We start from the raw sequence: 17,586 nt of genomic DNA on the forward strand, positions 1-17,586 counted from the left end.
CTGAGGAACGACCAGGAGATTCTGAGCTGATGACCCCGACTTTGCTTTGGCCATGGCCTCACTGTATGACCTTGGGCAATTAAAACTGTTTTTAGCCTCAGTTTATTCACCTGTAAAATGGAAATTGGATTCTCTGCTGCTGTGTGAATCACAGATCTGTTGGAGAGAGATAATTAAATTCATGAACTTTAAGCTTCATTACAAGTAATGTGCTGTAATGAAAATCCATTTTTCTTAAAAAAAAAAAGATGAATAAGAACAACACATTAATGTCAAATTCTGGTCAGATGAACAGGAAGTTAGTTGTTTTCATCAAATAGGCAGGGTCCCAGAATGGCAGAGGAAGGAGGGATGTATTTTCATATTTAGGAACAGAAGGAACTTACATTAAAAAAGTAAGTTTTGAAAAACATCTTGGGTCCACGTAGAAAAGTGCCCCCTACCAGAGTATACTCTTTTTAGAAAATGCTCTTTGGGTAAAAAGAGTTGAAAAAAGTCAGTGTTCTGGGAGGACCAGGCTGGAAGGGGCCCAAGGGTTTGAGACACTTGTTATGGCCAAGCGCTCGGACTCTGGATGGCCTTTTGGAGGTCCCGCTTCCCCAGCAATGGCAGCATCTTCACCTTGTTGGAGCACAGCAACAAAACAGACCTCGTGCCCCTGCCTCAAATTACCCTCTGATGGCTTCCTCCTTTGCATTTTATTTCTTAACCCCTCTGTTCATTTTCTTGTCATTTCAGAGGGTTTTGGAAAATGATGAAAATGTAGAAGAAGGAAATGAAGAAGAAGATTTAGAAGAGGATATCCCCAAGCGCAAGAACAGGACCAGAGGACGGGTAAGCTGGGGACGCCACGAGGGAGGGAAGAGTTAAGGGAGGCGGAGGCCCGGAGAACAATTTGTCCCCAGACTCAAAGTCCTAGTGCATATCCTCTCATATCCATGGTCTCCCTTGAAGAATACACAGAGAGGAGGAACTCCAGAAGAGCTCTGACCCCAGGTGATAGCCTGTAAGAGTTTAGAGCTGGCCAGACGGAGAAGAGGAGGGAGAGGGTGCTGTGAGGGGACAGTGAGGGTCCTGGGAGGGTTGGGGTGGGGGTCCGGGGAGGGTGGAGGAAGGGGAGAATGTGACTGCTGTACCCATGACTTGGTCTTAAAAGAAGGCTGCATTTTCCTGTCCCTGGGGCTGCCCTGGAATCACCTGCTTTGGGGTGTTCTTTACTAGGTGGAGAGTAGGATCACTCTGGGAGAGCGTGGCAGCCACGGCTAATGGTTTCCAAGTGGTTGGGGGATGGGCTTTTGGTGTGGGGCCCCGGATGTGGCAAGAGGAGGCCAGAAGCCTGGGGCGTGGCCCAGGGGAAATCCGTGGTGGAAGGTATACAACTTATGGGAGCGGTGCTTGAGGGGAGGGACCCAAGGCTGAGCGGTGGTGCTCTCAGGCATGCGGTTTGCTCCTCGTGTTCAAGCCCAAGGGGCTTTTGGTGGTCACCCTCAGGGGTGTGCAAGGGCATTGGACAATAAATAATAATGAGGTGGAAACAGACCTCCAGGGGTAAACTTGCTTGCTGTCTAGAGAATTAGGATTAGGCCTTCTGGCCCCTTTAGGCTGTAGGCAGGACCCTTAACCCTCTTATCCACGGGTGCCCTGCGGATTGGGGTCCAAGGCTAATCGTGGTCTGCCTCCCAATTCTTGTGCTTCTTGGGCTTCAGTATCCATCAGAGTCACCAGGAGAGCTTATCGAAATGCAGATTCCCAGGACCCACTCCCAGAAGTCCTGATTTAGGAGGTTGAGGTTAGGGTTCAGAAAGCTGTATTATAAGCATATTCCCAGGTGGCTGGTGTAAGCAGTGGCCCAGGGCTGCCCACACTGAGCTCGGCTGCTCTGGCTTGTTGGCAGGGGCTGGCATTTCTCAGGCTGGGCCAGGCAGCCCTCTGATGTTGGATGACTTCTCTAGTGGCCAAGCAGCTTCAGCCATGATCTTGTTTTATTTGTTCTTTACTCCCACTTTTTGTTGGTTCATATATTCGATTTTTGGGAGAATATCTGAAAGGAAGTCCTAAACATTTTATCATTTAACCTGCACATACCTTAATGTATTTCTCTAACAAGTAGTGCTATTATACCCAATAAAAACAACGACACTTCTAATATCTATGCTCTAGTCCCTGATGATTTCCCTGGATTTTCTCAAAAATGCCTTTTTACAGTTGGCTTGTTTGAAACGTAAGCCTCTTTTATTCGAGACATACCTCTTCCCTGCTCTACCCACCCCCCGCCCCCATGCACACACACAGTTTTTTCTCCATGCTATTTATTTGTTGAAGAAGTTGGGTGGTTTTTCTTGCAGAATTCCCCACATTCTAGATTTGGTGGATGGGTGGTATTTAATGTATCCTCTTTACTTTCTGGAAACTTGATTAGGCTCAAACTATTTGAATATGAGTATAAATTCTTTTGAAGGGGGCAAGGGCCCTTCCTGTGCCTCCTCAACATGAGGTATGCGTTGTCCAGCTGTTCTGCTCTCAGGGCTGGGTTGGGGGTAGGGAATGGATCAGTGGATTCGGGTGTTGTCAGCCTGATCTTGCCCTAGAAGTTTCCCCATCAAGTTCTCATCTAGCTGTTTCAGCAACCAATGATAATGCCTAGACTCATGACTTCATTGCAGGCCACAAAATGGTAAATATCTAATTCCATCATCAGAGGAGGTTTTAGAATCTCTGGACCTTGTGTGAACTCCAAGAGCTGTGTGCCACCAGGCTTGCTTCCATCCCGTCCCTCAGCCCAAACCAAAGTTACTAGGGTAGATTGTGGACAATGGTCCTCTTCACATCTTCTCCACTCCCATCCTAGATCTAGATGATTGATCTCGGCAGAGCATGGATGTGAGCTGGGTGTCTCCCTTGTAAGAACACAGCAGTGGTACTCGCTCAGTGTGCTTCCTGGCTACCAGGCCATGTGCTGGGGCTCTTTACAACAAGAGCTACACATCGAGGGTGACGACTATGTACTTTGTCCTGCACTCTCGATTTCTCCCCTGTTCCTCATAGGGACATGTGGCAACTGAGCACTTAAAATATTGCCAGTTCAGGGTGCCTGGGTGGCTCAGTGGGTTAAGCCTCTGCCTTTGACTCAGGTCATGATCTCAGAGTCCTGGGATCGAGTCCCGCATCGGCTCTCTGCTCCGTGGAGAGCCTGCTTCCTCCTCTCTCTCTCTGCCTGCCTCTCTGACTACTTGTGATCTCTCTGTCAAATAAATAAATAAAATCTTAAAAAAAAAATATTGCCAGTTCAAATTACAATGTGCTGTAAAGGTAAAATACACACCAGATTTCAAACACTTAGTATGAGAAGAATGCAAAGCAGCTCATTAATATTTTTTATATTGATTATGTATTGAAATGATAATAGTTTGAATACATTGGGTTGAATAGATGATATTATTAACATCCATTGTACCTGTTTCTCTTTTTACTCTTTTTAAAAAATGTGGCTACTAGAAAATTTAAAATGATGTGTGTGGTTCACATTAGGTCTCTATTGGCCAGCACTTCTTGCTTCATTCCCAGATCCTGGGATTATTACTCCCAGACAGATTATGGAACTTGCTCAAGGTAATCTAACCTAGTAAAGAAGTCAGGATTCGAACACAGGTCTGTGCTTTTGTCATGGAGTCATGCCTGGCTCATGCCCGTCATGGGACTAAAGACCACTTGTCAAATGAATGACTGACTGTTGGGAAAGAAAGAAAAGTTCTGTTTCAACTTTCTGGGAGCGGAGAGAAGGCCTGAACACAGTGAGGGAGCTGGATGGGGCTTCGCCTAGCTCAGGGCCCATCTGATGCTGGCCAAGAGCCAGCTGAATGGCTCTATGTTGGGTAGGGACACTGTGGACATATCACCCATGGTGGGAGCCATGGGATGACCTAGAAGGCTGTGAGCGGGCCTGCCTGGGCTGGAATATAGGCATGAGGCTGCTTCACCCATAGCCTTAGTTAAGCTACGCTTTTAAGTGCTATATTCAGGCTGCGGCTGGTTCCCAGAGAGCGTTTCTGTTGTCAGGACTGATAGGTGGAACCTCAATGTGTGGTCCCTGGACTTCAGCCTCAGGACCACTTGGGGGGTTATTGGACACACAGGACCCTGGACTCCACCCGAGATGGACCAAATTAGAGTCTGCACTTTGACAAGGTCCCCTAGGTGCTTTGGGCACCCATTGAGGAAGTCAAGGGTGAGGTAGTGACTCCAAGAACAGCCTCTGCCCTGTTTGAACCATGATTTCAAATCCCAGCTCCACAATTTACTAGACTTTGGGTGAATTATGTAACCTCATCATCTTGATCAAATTATAGCAATACTCTGGGCCTCAGTTTTTCATCAGGAAAATGGGAGTACTAATACCCAGCCAAATCTGAGTGCTTAATAAAGGCTAGACATTGCTCGAGGGTGCAAAGGGAACAACACTTGGAGTTCTGACGATCAGACCCAACAATTAATAATTGCATCTATGCTAACTTTAGCCCAAGGAATCCCGGCTCTTTAAAATTCATGAAATCCCTGGAAGTCATCCATGTGAGCATTATCAATCAGTCAATCAATCAATCTGAAACTATTTATTGATGCGCTGTGGTGCAGTCCCGTGCTTCTCAAACTAATGTGCATGAGAAGCTCATGGTGATCTTGTTAAAGTGCAAATTCGGACACAGTGGGTCTGGGCGTGGGGGGGAGGGGGCACTGAGAGTTTGTCTGGTTAACAAGCTCCCAGATGATGCCTGCACTGCTGGTCTGAGGGCCACATTTTAAATAGCAAGGATGGGGGGGCACCTGGGTGGCTCAGTCTGTTGAGCGTCTGCCTTCAGCTCAGGTCATGATCCCAGGGTCCTGGGATCGAGCCCTGCATCTAGCTCCCTGCTTGGAAGGGAATCTGTTCTCCCTCTCCTCTCCATTCATGTTCTCTCTCTCTCTCAAATAAATAAAGAAAATATTTTAAAAACCCCACAAATAAATAAATAGCAAGGATAGGGAGCTATGGTTCTCATTTTTTGTTGTTGTTGTTTGTTTATTTTGTTTTGTTTTTTTTTTGTCTCAGGAATTCTTTACTTAAAAATTACCGAGAGCCCCCCTGAAAGCTGTTGTTCCGGTGGGTTATAACTAGTGATGCTTACCGTATTAGAAATTCAAGCAGAAAAAATGTTCATCTTCAGAATACACCAGCACACAGAGCGAGGACATCATCATGTCAGGGAGCCTCTGGAAAATGCCACGGTGCACTTGTGAGAGAACGAGAGTCTAAAGTTTCGAGACACATTCTCGGACTATTCAGTGCTGTGATGCAGACCCCCGTGTGAGCCATTACTTGAGAACAACTCCCGCAGAGCAACTAGCTCCCTGAGCCCGAGTCAAGGGTCTTTTCATTGCAAGAAACGCCACACTTCTGCAGAAACGGGGAGTATTTGAAAAGCGGCTGGGTTATTGCCCCAAACATGTACAGTTTTTGAAGTTTCAACTCTCAGGAAGGGCAAGAAAATGGCAGGGACTTAGGACAGGGAAAGAACCTAGGCAGTTTGTGGCCCCTGCTTCTTCCTTCTTTATTTTTCTGTCAGAAGACTGTGTTTCCTGTTTCTCTCTGTCCTTGGCTCCCTATCTCCCGTATTGATGGGCTCCCAGTTCACGTGCCTGCGTTCACTGCAGTCATTGCCCCAACGCCAGGTGCTTTGGAGGTGGAATCTGATTGGCTCAGCTTAGGTCATGTGACCACTTTTGAGCCAGCCAATCAACTGAGGCCAGTGGGGCCGGGCCACGTGGTACAATCAAGGCTGTCTTAATCAAGGCTTACCAGTATCTGAATGGGAGGTGGGGTGGGCAGGAGTGGGGTGGGATGGACAATTCTCAGAGAGGGAGGACTGGTTTCTTTTGGACAGTCAGCTTCAGAGTTTTACAGAATAGAGTCTGGAAACCTAGGCTGTGCTCCTTCTACTGACTCTGTGATTGTGGATGAGTCACGAACCTTAGAGCTGGTCTCATCGGGTGCCAGATGGGAACTGTATTTCTTTCTGTAACTCATGGTGTACGGTAGGAATGAACTGACCTAATACGTGTAAGAGACCTTGGGATGCTATGTGCCCAACATCGATCTAAGTGTTGGGTGTTCATACCAAAGTGTGAAATGCCGTCTTTGCTCTTAAGGACCTTGGGATTAAATTGAGGAGAAAATGCGAATGGCCATGATACAATTAGAAAACAGCAGGCTTCTGCCTGTGCACTAACCAAATGCAATAAAAGTTCAGAGGAGAGAGAAGAGATCAGCTTGGGCAAGAAGGGGACATAATTTATCAAGCACTTCCTGTGGATGTGGCTCTGTCCCCTGTGGTTTCACACACTCTTAGCGCGAACCCTCTCAGCAACTCTGCACTAAAGGTGTTGCTGTGCCCATTTTACAGCTGAGAAAATGAAAATCTAGAGAAGTAACTTGTTTACAGACTCATGCCTGGTGTTTAAACCCTTGCCTGTCTGACTTTAAAGCTGATGTTCTTTTTACTCTTTGGTCTGGCAGGAGGAAAGTTCTCGAAGGAGTGGGATGTTAGTGGGGCTAAACCATGGCGCACTTTGGGTGGCAGAGGAGAGGCTGGTCAGTAACAGGGATCATACGTGAGCACGAGGGGAACCTGATGAGATTGGCACTAGGTTGCTGTTGGGTGTGTCAGTGGGTGTTAGATGGCAATGAATGAATGAGTGACCCTAATTGATCTGGGAATCCCAGAGTGGACTGGGAAGGGCAGTGGAGAGGTAGAACCCCAGCTGGTGGGTTCTTTGAGCCGCTCGCGGTCAGTGGATGCACTCCTGGATTAAAATGTGGAACAGAAGGGAAATGCAAAGTCTAAGATGGCTTTTGAAGGAAGAAACAACAGCATTTTGATATAAAGAATGAAGGAGAACCAAAGCTGGCCGACTCGCTGACTAACTGACAGACCAACTGATTCAGCCCAGGCTTATTAAATGTGTCTTAAGTGGCAGGCCCTGTACCAGGTTCTGAATATAGTGCGGCCCAAGTAGACGTTTTCCAGCCTTTACTGGGGAGACAGAAGATCAACAAGTACAGCAACAACATGTATAATATAATGTCAAACCACGCTAAGTGTCAGGACCAAACATACAGCCAGGTAGGGGAAGGAGAATGATGGAGAGGCTATGAATGGATCTAGGTTGGTCAGGGAGGGCTTCTCGAGGGAGGTGACATCTGAGCAAAGGAGCGGGATTCTGAGTTTCCAAGTTTGACCGATTCCCTTGCGTGTGCCCCTTTTGCAGTTGAGGAAACCAAGGTGCAGGGAGAGTGTGGAAGCCACGGTGCTGGTCTGTGAAATCCAGCCCTGGCTCTCAGCGGGGGCCCTCCCCCTTCCGCTGGCGGCTCCCCCACGAGGGCGCGCTTCCCCTCCTCTTGGCCCGGGCGGTATTTTTAGTCTCAGAGCCCCTTCCCGGCGTCTGCTGTTGGCTCGTCATTCTGCTTGACTTGCTTTCACCTGCTGCAGGCGGCTGTGACAGGGCTGCGGGCTGCGCACGTCAAGCTGTCCCTGGCTTCACCATGGGGGCGTGGGGGGGGCAGCTGAGTGTGACCACCCTCCCTGTCCTCGTGGTCGTTGTCATCTTCGCGGTGGTGGGCAGGCGGGGAGGCCTGTCTGTGCCCCCGGGGGGACCGCAGCACCTCACAGCTCCCCCTGCAGGTCAACTCTGAGTAATGAGGGCCGGTGGTGTGGGGGGGGGGGCGGTGCGGCTGGGGGCGGCCGGCTTGGGTGGGGGCTGGGGAGGCAGAGAGGCAAAGCGGTGGGAGGGAGGGAAGCAGGGAGGTGGAATTTCGTAATTTGTTTTGGAGAGAGATGAGCTGAGGAGGTGGCGGAGGTGGTAGCTTGGCAGGTGGTGTTGATCGTGAAGAGTGCGTGTTTGGTGAGAGCGTGTGAACATCGCAGGCCTGGGGTACAGGCCTTTCCGCTGTGAAATCCCCCGCAAGTGTGTGTGTGTGTGTGTGTGTGTGTGTGCATCCCATGTGTGTGTGTGTGTGTGTGTGTGTGTGTGTGTGTGTGCATCACAGGCCTTTTGGCCCTGCGGTCCCCAGGGCCACTTGTCCAGGCCCAGCCCCTGGGACTGCCCCGTTTCCCCTGCACCCCAGGTGGCTGCCGTGTTTTATTTCTCATCTGCCGCAGCCCCTTCTCTGTCCCCAAAGCCCTCAGCAGGCCCTTTCCCTGGTTGGGAGTTTACTGCTACTCATTACCAGAGAATGACCTGGAGGCGGCCGGGGTGCTACTCACGTGACCGTGTGGGACTTACAAAGGTTTAAAAATAAACCTTGCCGAGTTCTTGCAGCCGCTGTCCCGGGGCTGCCAGCACCCTCTCTGGCTGCTCTCCTCCACCCTTGGAGGTGGAACTCTTCCCACCCCCACCCCAGGCTGGGCTGGCTCTTTCTGGAGATGCCGGCAGGGTGGTGGGATCAGGAGTCCGGCCCCAGGAGACTGTGAGGTGTCAAGGCCTTTGTTACTGGCCAGAGGCCTGAGGCAGGTCACCCCGGGAGGCCTCAGCTGACACTCACCCCCAGGAGGAGCAGGGGAGAGGGGTGAGGGGAGCTCACCGCCATGCCCGGGCTGGATTCCAGGCCTGGCTGACCCCTGAGAGACTTGAAGAGGACTGTGTGAGCCTGGGGCGAGAGCCTGGGGTGATGACTGCAGTCACACTCCCTGCTCCAGGCCGCCATCATCCGGTCTCCATGTGGGGCCGATGAAGCTAGAAGGCCAGGCAGCGGGAGGAGGAGGTCCCTGTGGCAACCATAGGGAACAGGGATGGGGAAGATGTAGGCTTTGCAGTCAGGCCGTTGTGAGTTTACGTCCTGGCTCCACACTTCATAGCGGAGGGACCCTGCGCGAGCTACTTAACCTGGGGTTGCCTCAGTCTCCCGATCTGTAAAATGGGGAGAAAAGTAGTACCTCTCTTGGAGTTGTGAGCATTTCATGAGATGACGTGGGTGAGTAGCTGAGTGCTCTGGAGCTAGTTCCCTGACCTCTCTGGGCCTCAGTTTCCAGGCCTGTAAAATGGGGTTGGTATTGGTTCAAAGGCTGTGAGGAAGACCAGAGGAAGAGATGTAGGCAAAGTGCTCAGGGCCTCACAGAGTACGTGCTCAGGAGCCGTAGTGAGCATCACCATAACGGGCATCCCGGTTCCTTGTCTCCCCAGGCCCGTGGCTCGGCAGGTGGCAGGAGGAGGCACGACGCTGCCTCTCAGGAAGACCACGACAAACCTTACGTCTGTGACAGTAAGTACGGCCCATGCCGCCTCCTGACCCTGCCTCTGCCCCCTGCACCCCCTTCCCTGCGCTTCCCTGGCTGTCACCCCCCAGCCTCAGCCTCGCTGGCTCCCCCTCTTGGGCCTGCACCCCAGCTCGCATGCCTGCCGCCTCAACAAAGTCACCATCTCTTGTTGCCACCGCCAAGGCTTTGCCCACCCAGGTGTTTGTGCGTGGGGGAGAAGCCAGCCAGGGGTGCCGGCCTCCTGTCTCTGGCAGCTCTTCCTCCATGGCTTTCTTCTGGTGAGCGCGCGCTCTCTCTCTCTCTCTCTATCTCCTGAAGATTCACTCTCTATTTCTTTCTCTGTTTCAGAGAGTTACAAACAAAAGCATAACTCAAACTCCTCCGACAAAGGTACTTGGCTGCTTTGGCTTTTCATGTTTCGCTTTCATTTCCTTCACTCTCTCCTGTCCCAGGTAGGGCAAGTCAAGAATCTTCCTCGGACGACGACTTAGCTTAATAAATGGCCCACGGTCCGTCTCCGGCCTTTCTTGCTTGCTTCAGAGGCACCTCGTGGGCAAGGACTGGCTGGTCCTGGTTTAGGGGGTGCAGACGGACCTGGGGCAGGGAGCAGGGATTGACCCTTCAGCTCCGAGGGATTGCTATCGGCTGGAACACTGTTGTCTTTCTCACCTACCGGAGCGCTGGGTGGTGGGTTTGAAATCCTTGCCCTAGATATCTCTCCCTGTATGGGGCGCCATCTGCTCGTTCCACAGCAGGGACTGCCCTAGAAACCACACTCCCTGACCATCTTCCCCTTGTGTCTTTTCTGCTCCGAGGGACGCAGAGCTGGGCCATGGGAGAAGGGCAGTGAGGTGGCTCAGTCAGGGCTGTGGCTCGGTGGTTCCTTCCGCCGGCATCTGGCGGTGTCCGCGTTCGCTGCGGAAGCAGAGGGCAAATGGGGGAGATGGGGCTCAGGGAGCTCATCGGGGGTGGTGCTCCTTTCCTCCCTCTTCACTGGCCTCTTTTGATTTCAAAAAGTTGTTCTGTGCCCGGTGGGGTGACAACTGGTTGGAGAACATTTTGCTAGAAGACCTCAAACTCCATGACCCCCATTTGGCTGCTTAATACACCGTACCGATGGCACTCACGAGACAACTCTTGCAGGTAACATCTCCGTCCCACAGTGGTTTTGTTCCAGGACCAAGAGGAGGCAGGGCACGGGGGCTGGTGTCTCTTGGCGAAGTCAAGAGGTCCCTGCTTTGGCCTGGGTCTTGCCTCCCGGAAGGGCCTCTGTTTTGTTCGGCTGCACCGAAGCCCTAGCACATGAGCCCTCTGGGGACTGGTTCCGGGCTGGGAAGGGTCCTTCTGACCCCCGCAGAGCAGACTTTCCAGCTGTGTCTGGCTGGAGCCGCCCAGTCCCCAAGAATGCCAACAGCTGCTTTGGGACTGGGGCACTGCCATTCGATTTCTCTTTTAAATAGCTTCAATTTTGTGATCTGATTTTCTGCTCCCATAGCTAGTGGGATTACTTTTTTGCTTCATCTCTTCAGTTTTCATGGGATTCGCAGCCCATAATCCCATAAATTCCCAGACATCCCTGACATGCCCTTCTTCACCCACCTCTCAGTTCCTCTCTTCACTCCTTTTTCTGCCGTCCTTCTCCTCACCTGTTAGTTCCACGGAGCACCCTCTGTGGGGGTCCCTCTCTTGCCTGGCCCCCCTCTTTCTGCACCGAGTGCTCACGTCCTGTCCTTCCCGCAACTCCTGTAACTGTGATTAGGAGCTCCCAGGGCCATTCGCTCTTTTTCTGTCCCCTTCCCCGCAGTCTCTTCCTCCTTCTGTTAACCCTGTGATGCTTGGGAGGACTATACAAAGGCCTGATGTTGGCTTTCTGGAAGTCTCAGTGGCTGATTCCTTGGCTCTGCCCACGCAGCCGCTGCCTCCCTTCTCCTCCCTTGGGGGACCACGGTCTACCGTAGATTGCCCTTCTCTCTCCTGGCTCTCGTAGGGAATTGTGTGGCAGCTTGGTGATTAATAGACTTTATTTTTATCTGGTGCCCTTCAGACACATGATCCTTTGGGATAGGGATGACCTTTGGAGAGGTCATGAGGCCCACCCTCCACCCCCGAACTGAGCAAGGAATGCTTTTAATAATCTCTAATGGATCCTAAGTAGAGAGGTGTCCGGTCACCTCCTTGAGTGTCCCCAGGGATGGTGTTACCATAAACCACCCTTTCTTTCGTGATTCCAACTGTGCTCTGAATGATTGTTTTCCCTTAATAGGAGCTAAATTTTCCATTTTAGCAGATTTTGTCTTTTGCCCCCTTATCTTTTGCACATCTTTTCCCCCAAAATAGGCACATGGAGTATTTTGTCTATTCTGGGGGTGCTTTTCACATCCCCTTGTATTCTTGGTTTATCATCTAGGGCCACCTCCCATAACCTCTGTGGTGGCCCACTCTAAATTCCCTTCCAGGTTTACATTTAAGTTTGGCACTCCCACTGGAAGTAACACCAAGGCCAAGTAGCTCCGAGAGTAGCAGACACACTTCCCTATTTATTTTACACATCGGCTCTTAATAACAGCCGGTATGTGTAGAGAACAGAAGTACTTGGCCCCCCCCATTGCCCTGTGCACCGTGGCCACGACCTCCCATGCCGGGCCTGTCCTGACCCCATGCCTCGCCAGGTGCGTGCTCTTTTCTACTTCATGCATTGGATTATTCTTTCTTCCATAAATCACTCTGCATTTAGCCCTATCGAGTCTCAATAAAGAGATACAATAATATGTGACTTCAATATACAAGATTCAATAAAGGCAAATTTAAAGACATTGCCCCGTAGTTGAATTTCATCCTCTGCAGATTTGCAATCCCTGCCATTGTTGTGTTGTCTGTGGTTTGATTTGCATAATCCCCACTCCATCTCCGGAGTTATTTATGAAAATATTAGGCCACCTTGTACCTCGCCACCTCTTCTGGGTTTATATGTGGAGTAGTAATAGCTATCTTTCAGGTGTGATTATGTTTAACCCTTCTTCTTGGTTTGTATTCCTAAATGTAGTTGTCCTGTTATGTTCTTGGTCCAAGCATCCCTTTCAGGATGGGTGGTTGAAATATTATCTTAGCTGCTAACTTCAGGTGATAGATAGTTTGCCTGTTGCCTTTCACTCAGCCATCGAATTTATTCCATCTCAGAGAAAGACTAAATCATCTGAACATAATATATTTTTTTACCCAGTCTGTGGTGTGTGTGTTCATGAATACTTCATTTTCCAGCAAGTAACCAATCCCTGTTAATTATCCTTAATGTTGACCAAGCTTCAGGAGTAAAATTCTGGTTCTTTTGTTTCAATCTCTTGCCAAAAAAAAATTGTTCCTTATCCACAGAGCAACTGAGTATGACTTGTGGGGAAGGCTATCGGTGTTTGTCAAAGTGTGGACCTGGGCCGTCTGCACAGAGAGAACCGAGATGCTTATTAAAATGTGATTCCTGGGCCTCATACCAGATCTCCTGCTTCAGAACCACGGGGAGCAGGCTCAGGAACCTGCATTTTTTTTGCGAGCTCCTCAGGGGAATTCCTTCTGAATTTTCAGAGTGACTGGTCTACTTCATTCAGATTCAAAGGCTTCTAGCCTTTTTATTGTTCCCTGCTTTTGGCATCCGGAAGTTCTAGAGTCTTCAGGAATTCTCCAAGCCAACGGCCATAGGCTTGCCGCACTGTTTTAGTTGGTCTCTTTAGAAATTTTCCTTTCCCGTTTTTTTTCCCAGCATTGAGCTAAAACTCAGCAGTCCCATATAAAGCTCAGCAATCCAGCACTTGGCCTTAATTTGCTTAATAGCTTTAAATCCTAACAGTATCATTAGCCCCCTTTTAGAGATGGGATGATAACTGGAGACAGACATACGAAAGCACTCCTTGGGTCGGGCTTCTGGGATGTTTTAAAAATCATTCTAAATGTTTATCTCTTCTCTCTCCAACTGCTCCCAGCCCTGAATTTTCTATTAGCATCACTGGGACTGACACTGGATGAGACCCACTTTGCCATTGTCTTTGTTCAAGTAGCATCATAGGAGAGAGGATAGTGGCGGGGTGGGGGGATGATTTTCAGGCAGGAGAAAGGGAGAACATTGTGTCTCTAAGCAGTAGCCATGTAGAGTGGAGCAAAGCCCCCATTTACCCCTTTCTCTGGGCACAATGGAAGTGAGTCGTGGAGGTTTTTTTTTTCCATCCCAATTTTTTTCTTTTTTATTCCCTTTTTTTCCCCAAAGATTTTAAAAATTTAATTGAGAGAGTGAGAGAGTGCAAGCAGCGGGGAGAGGCAGAGGGAGAGGGAGAAGCAAGCTCCCTGCGGAGCAGGGCTCCATCCCGGGTCCCCAGGATCATGACCTGAGCCGAAGGCAGACACGTAACTGGCAGAGCCGTCCAGCTGCCCATTCCCAGTTTTTTCTTTAAAAATTAAAAAAAAAATTAACTTTAAGTTTATTTTACTGTAGAAAGAATACTTAACACTACCTTCTTTTTTTTATTATTTATTTATTTATTTATTTTTATTTGCTTATTTACAGCATAACAGTGTTCATTGTTTTGGCATCACACCCAGTGCTCCATGCAGTACGTACCCTCCCTATTACCCACCACCTGGTTCCTCAACCTCCCCCCCCACCCCCCCCACCCCCCCCGCCGCCCCTTCATAACCCTCTGGTTGTTTTTCAGAGTCCATAGTCTCTCATGGTTCATCTCCCCTTCCAGTTTCCCTCAACTCCCTCTCTTCTCCATCTCCCCATGTCCTCCATGTTATTTGTTATGCTCCACAAATAAGTGAGACCATATGATACTTGACTCTCTCTGCTTGACTTATTTCGCTCAACATAATCTCTTCCAGTCCCGTCCATGTTGCTACAAAAGTTGGGTATTCATCCTTTCTGATGGAGACATAATACTCCATCGTGTATATGGACCTCATCTTCCTTATCCATTCATCCGTTGAAGGGCATCTTGGTTCTTTCCACAGTTTGGCGACCGTGGCCATTGCTGCAATAAACATTGGGGTACAGATGGCCCTTCTTTTCACTACATCTGTATCTTTGGGGTAAATACCCAGCAGTGCAATTGCAGGGTCATAGGGAAGCTCTATTTTTAATTTCTTCAGGAATCTCCACATTGTTCTCCAAAGTGGCTGCACTAACTTGCATTCCCACCAACAGTGTAAGAGGGTTCCCCTTTCTCCACATCCTCTCCAGCACACGTTTAACACTACCTTCTTAGATACTGCTGAATACAGGTACGGTGCTGGGTAGAAGATGTGTAGAGCTTATTCATCTTCCTCCACTGAAACCTTCCGCCCATTGCTTAGTGATTCCCTAATCCCCTTCTCCGCCAGCCTCCGGCAACCACCACTGCCCCCTTGGATGCTCCGAAGTTGGCTACTCATGTAAGTGGAGTCACGCAGTATTGGCTTTGCTGGGACTGGCTTATTTCACTCAGCACAACGTCCTCGAGATTCATTCATGCTGTTGCATATTGAAGGATTCCTTCTTTTTAAAAGATGGGGAATATTCCGTTGTATGGATCTACCAAATTTTCATCATCAGTGCATCTGTTAATGGACAATTAGGTTGTTTTCACATCTTGGCTACTGTGAATAGCGCTGTCATGAACCTGGGAGTGCTAATATTTCTTTGAGATCCTGATTTCCGTTCTTTTGGACAAATACCTAGAAGTGGGATTGCTGGAGCCGGTGGCAATTCTATTTTTAGTTTTTTGAGGCACCTTCGTACTATTTTCCAGAGCAGCTGCACCATTTTGCATTCTCACCAGCAGCGTCCAAGTGTTCCAGTTTCTCCACAGCCTTGCCAGCGCTTGTCTTTTGTTCCCAGTTTTTTCGGATCGCGGTGATAACGCCTGCTCACAGCGCTTACAGCGTGCGGAGCGTGGTGCCGAGCCCGTTCCGTGCATTGTCTCTGTAAGTCCTCACCGTAACCTTGAGAGGTGGGGACAGTTGACCTCACTTTAGTATGAAGAAACCAAGGCACAGAGAGGTGAAGGGACGTGTCCATACATGCTGCCGGGAAAATATGCCCTCCTACCCTGGAGTTTGGCTCTCCTGAGAGTGGAGGAAAAAAACATGTTTTAAAAGCGAATTAGCGGTGCCTGGGTGGCACAGCCAGTTAAGCGTCTGACTCTTGGTTTTGGCTCCGGTTGCCATCTCAGGATTGTGAGATCGAGCCCTGCATTGGGCTCTGCACTCAGCCTGAGGTCTGCTTAAGATTCTCTATCTCACCCCCTCTGCCCCTCCCCTGCCTCAAATAAATAAATAAGTAAATAAACCTTTGAAAGTGAATTAATGGAGCGCCTGAGTGGCTCAGTTGGTTGTGTCTGACTCTTGATTTTGGCTCAGGGCATGATCTCAGGTTCATGAGATCGGGCCGCGAGTCAGCTCCTCACTGGCCATGGAGCCTGCTTAGGATTTTCTCTCCCCTCTCCCTCTGCCCCTCCGCCCACCCTGTCTCCCCGACTCTAGAGAACAACCAGAAGTGAATTAATGATCACATATATCTCACTGATGAGATGAAGCCATGTCCACTGGCAACAGATGGCTTCTAGGCGTCAGGCTGGCAGGAACGGAATAGATTATACACTTTTAAGCCTTTTACATTTAAATCTATTAAAATCACCCTCTCCCCCAAACTGGGGCATTAGGGTGGATTAGTGACAAAGGGCAAATAGACATGGTCAGTGCCCTCCTGGGAGCACGACTCAGCTCTGAGTGCTGTCTGGTACTCACACTCCAGGAGGGTGCGCCCACCTCAGTCTCCAGATCAGTAAAAACCTTGGTCTCCACCACCTCTCCCCCGACAGGCCCTTGGCTGAAAACATGGCCACTTTGCCGTGTTGCCTCCCTTCTAGAAATTCATTGGGGGTTAACTATGTCCAAATGGGGCAGTTTCAGAATAGGGTTTGGGGTTCCTTCCTGCCATTCTTGGTGGTGGAATCCTGGAGGGATAAGGATATGGGAGGAAAAGCAAAAAGTCTGGGGGTCTGGTCCTGGTTCTACCCTTCAGGAGCTAGGATGTCACTTTCCTGATTCATCAATGAGGGGTCTCCTTTCTTGCGTATCTCGATCTCCCCCATTAGCACCCCTTCCCCACACCATGGGCTCCTTTCTTCCCAGGCAGTGACTTAATGATGAGTCTCTTTTCCCTGGAGACAAGATGTCGGACCATCATGTTCGCAGGCTGAGAGGGGCTGTGGGCTGGGTGGACTGGCATGTGGGGCAGACGCAGCTTGCACCCAACGCAGTCTCAGAAAATCTGCTTGACCTCAACTTCCTAAAATTACTCTGGATTCCCCCTTACCTGAGTGTACCAGGAGAATCACATGACTACTGCAGTCTTATTAAAAAAAAATTTTTTTTTTTTGAGGGCATTAAGGCCCCACATTCTCTAAGGCTCATGTGCTTTTAGCTTCGAGCTGCAGTGGAAAAGCCAATAACGCGGCCTTCAGGCTGACTGCCCTTGTCACTGAAGGGAAGCCCGGCTCATCACTCAGTTGTCTGCGCTATTATCTTGCAGGTCCTTGCATGGGGTGCGGCGGGGGAGGGTGGGGAAGGCTCCGTGCCCCAGAAACTTGATTTGTGGAGCAGGGCCAGTGGCATGGGATTGATCCCTGGAGACTGAGTGCATTTGTTACGGCAAAGCTGGGTCTGTTTAAATATTTAAATGCCATCCTCTCGTGGACACAGGTTGCACGGTGTCCCAGCAGGACAGTCCTGCAGGCAGGGCTGAAGAGAAGAGGCCCACTTCTCTCCCCGCTCCCCTCACACCTGCATCTCCTTCCTTTGCTCCTGCTGTCTGCCCTCCCCTCCCCTCCCCTGGCCGGCACCTCTGGCGCGCTCAAGGACTTGGTTTGCCTTTTCCGAGCTGTAGCCCACACCCTCTTGAATTATTTTATTTTGTCCTCCAGCCAGAGCCGGTTCTCAGCTAGCTGTTGCTGAATGCAAACTTGGTGGCAAATAATTCCTACCAAGATGCAGAGGACTGGTAACAGGATAGATATGAACATGGGCAGCAGTTTGTTTTTTTTAAATGATCTTTTCTATGGAAATAATACCTATTCATTGCAGAAAAATCAGAAATCACAGATACGCATAAAGGAGAAATAAAAATCACCCATAAGCTTTCTCCTGAGAGAAAGTTTCCATTTTGGTTTTGTATACCATTTGAGGATTCTGTCTCCGTCTCTCTCTGCACACACACACACACACACACACACACACACACACGTGTGTGCACGCCCATGCATGCACACCATGGTACAGA

The 17,586-nt window shown here is 49.7% G+C and overlaps 1 protein-coding gene across 6 annotated transcripts in view; it reads left to right on the top strand.

The window, feature by feature from the left end:
- The window catches only part of DPF3 (double PHD fingers 3), a 268,632-nt gene that overhangs the window by 154,114 nt on the left and 96,932 nt on the right, over positions 1-17,586 (top strand). For all 6 annotated transcript variants that reach the window (XR_006818793.1, XR_006818792.1, XM_046009580.1 and 3 more), the window contains exons 5-6: positions 739-834; positions 9,211-9,289. Coding sequence is in view for 4 of the 6 variants with exons in the window: in XM_046009580.1 (XP_045865536.1) it covers positions 739-834; positions 9,211-9,289 (175 nt within the window). In the remaining 2 variants the exon portion in view is untranslated. The remainder of the gene's footprint in view (positions 1-738; positions 835-9,210; positions 9,290-17,586) is intronic.

The sequence above is a fragment of the Meles meles genome, chromosome 6, assembly GCF_922984935.1.
Source record: "Meles meles chromosome 6, mMelMel3.1 paternal haplotype, whole genome shotgun sequence".
Lineage (NCBI taxonomy): Eukaryota > Metazoa > Chordata > Mammalia > Carnivora > Mustelidae > Meles > Meles meles.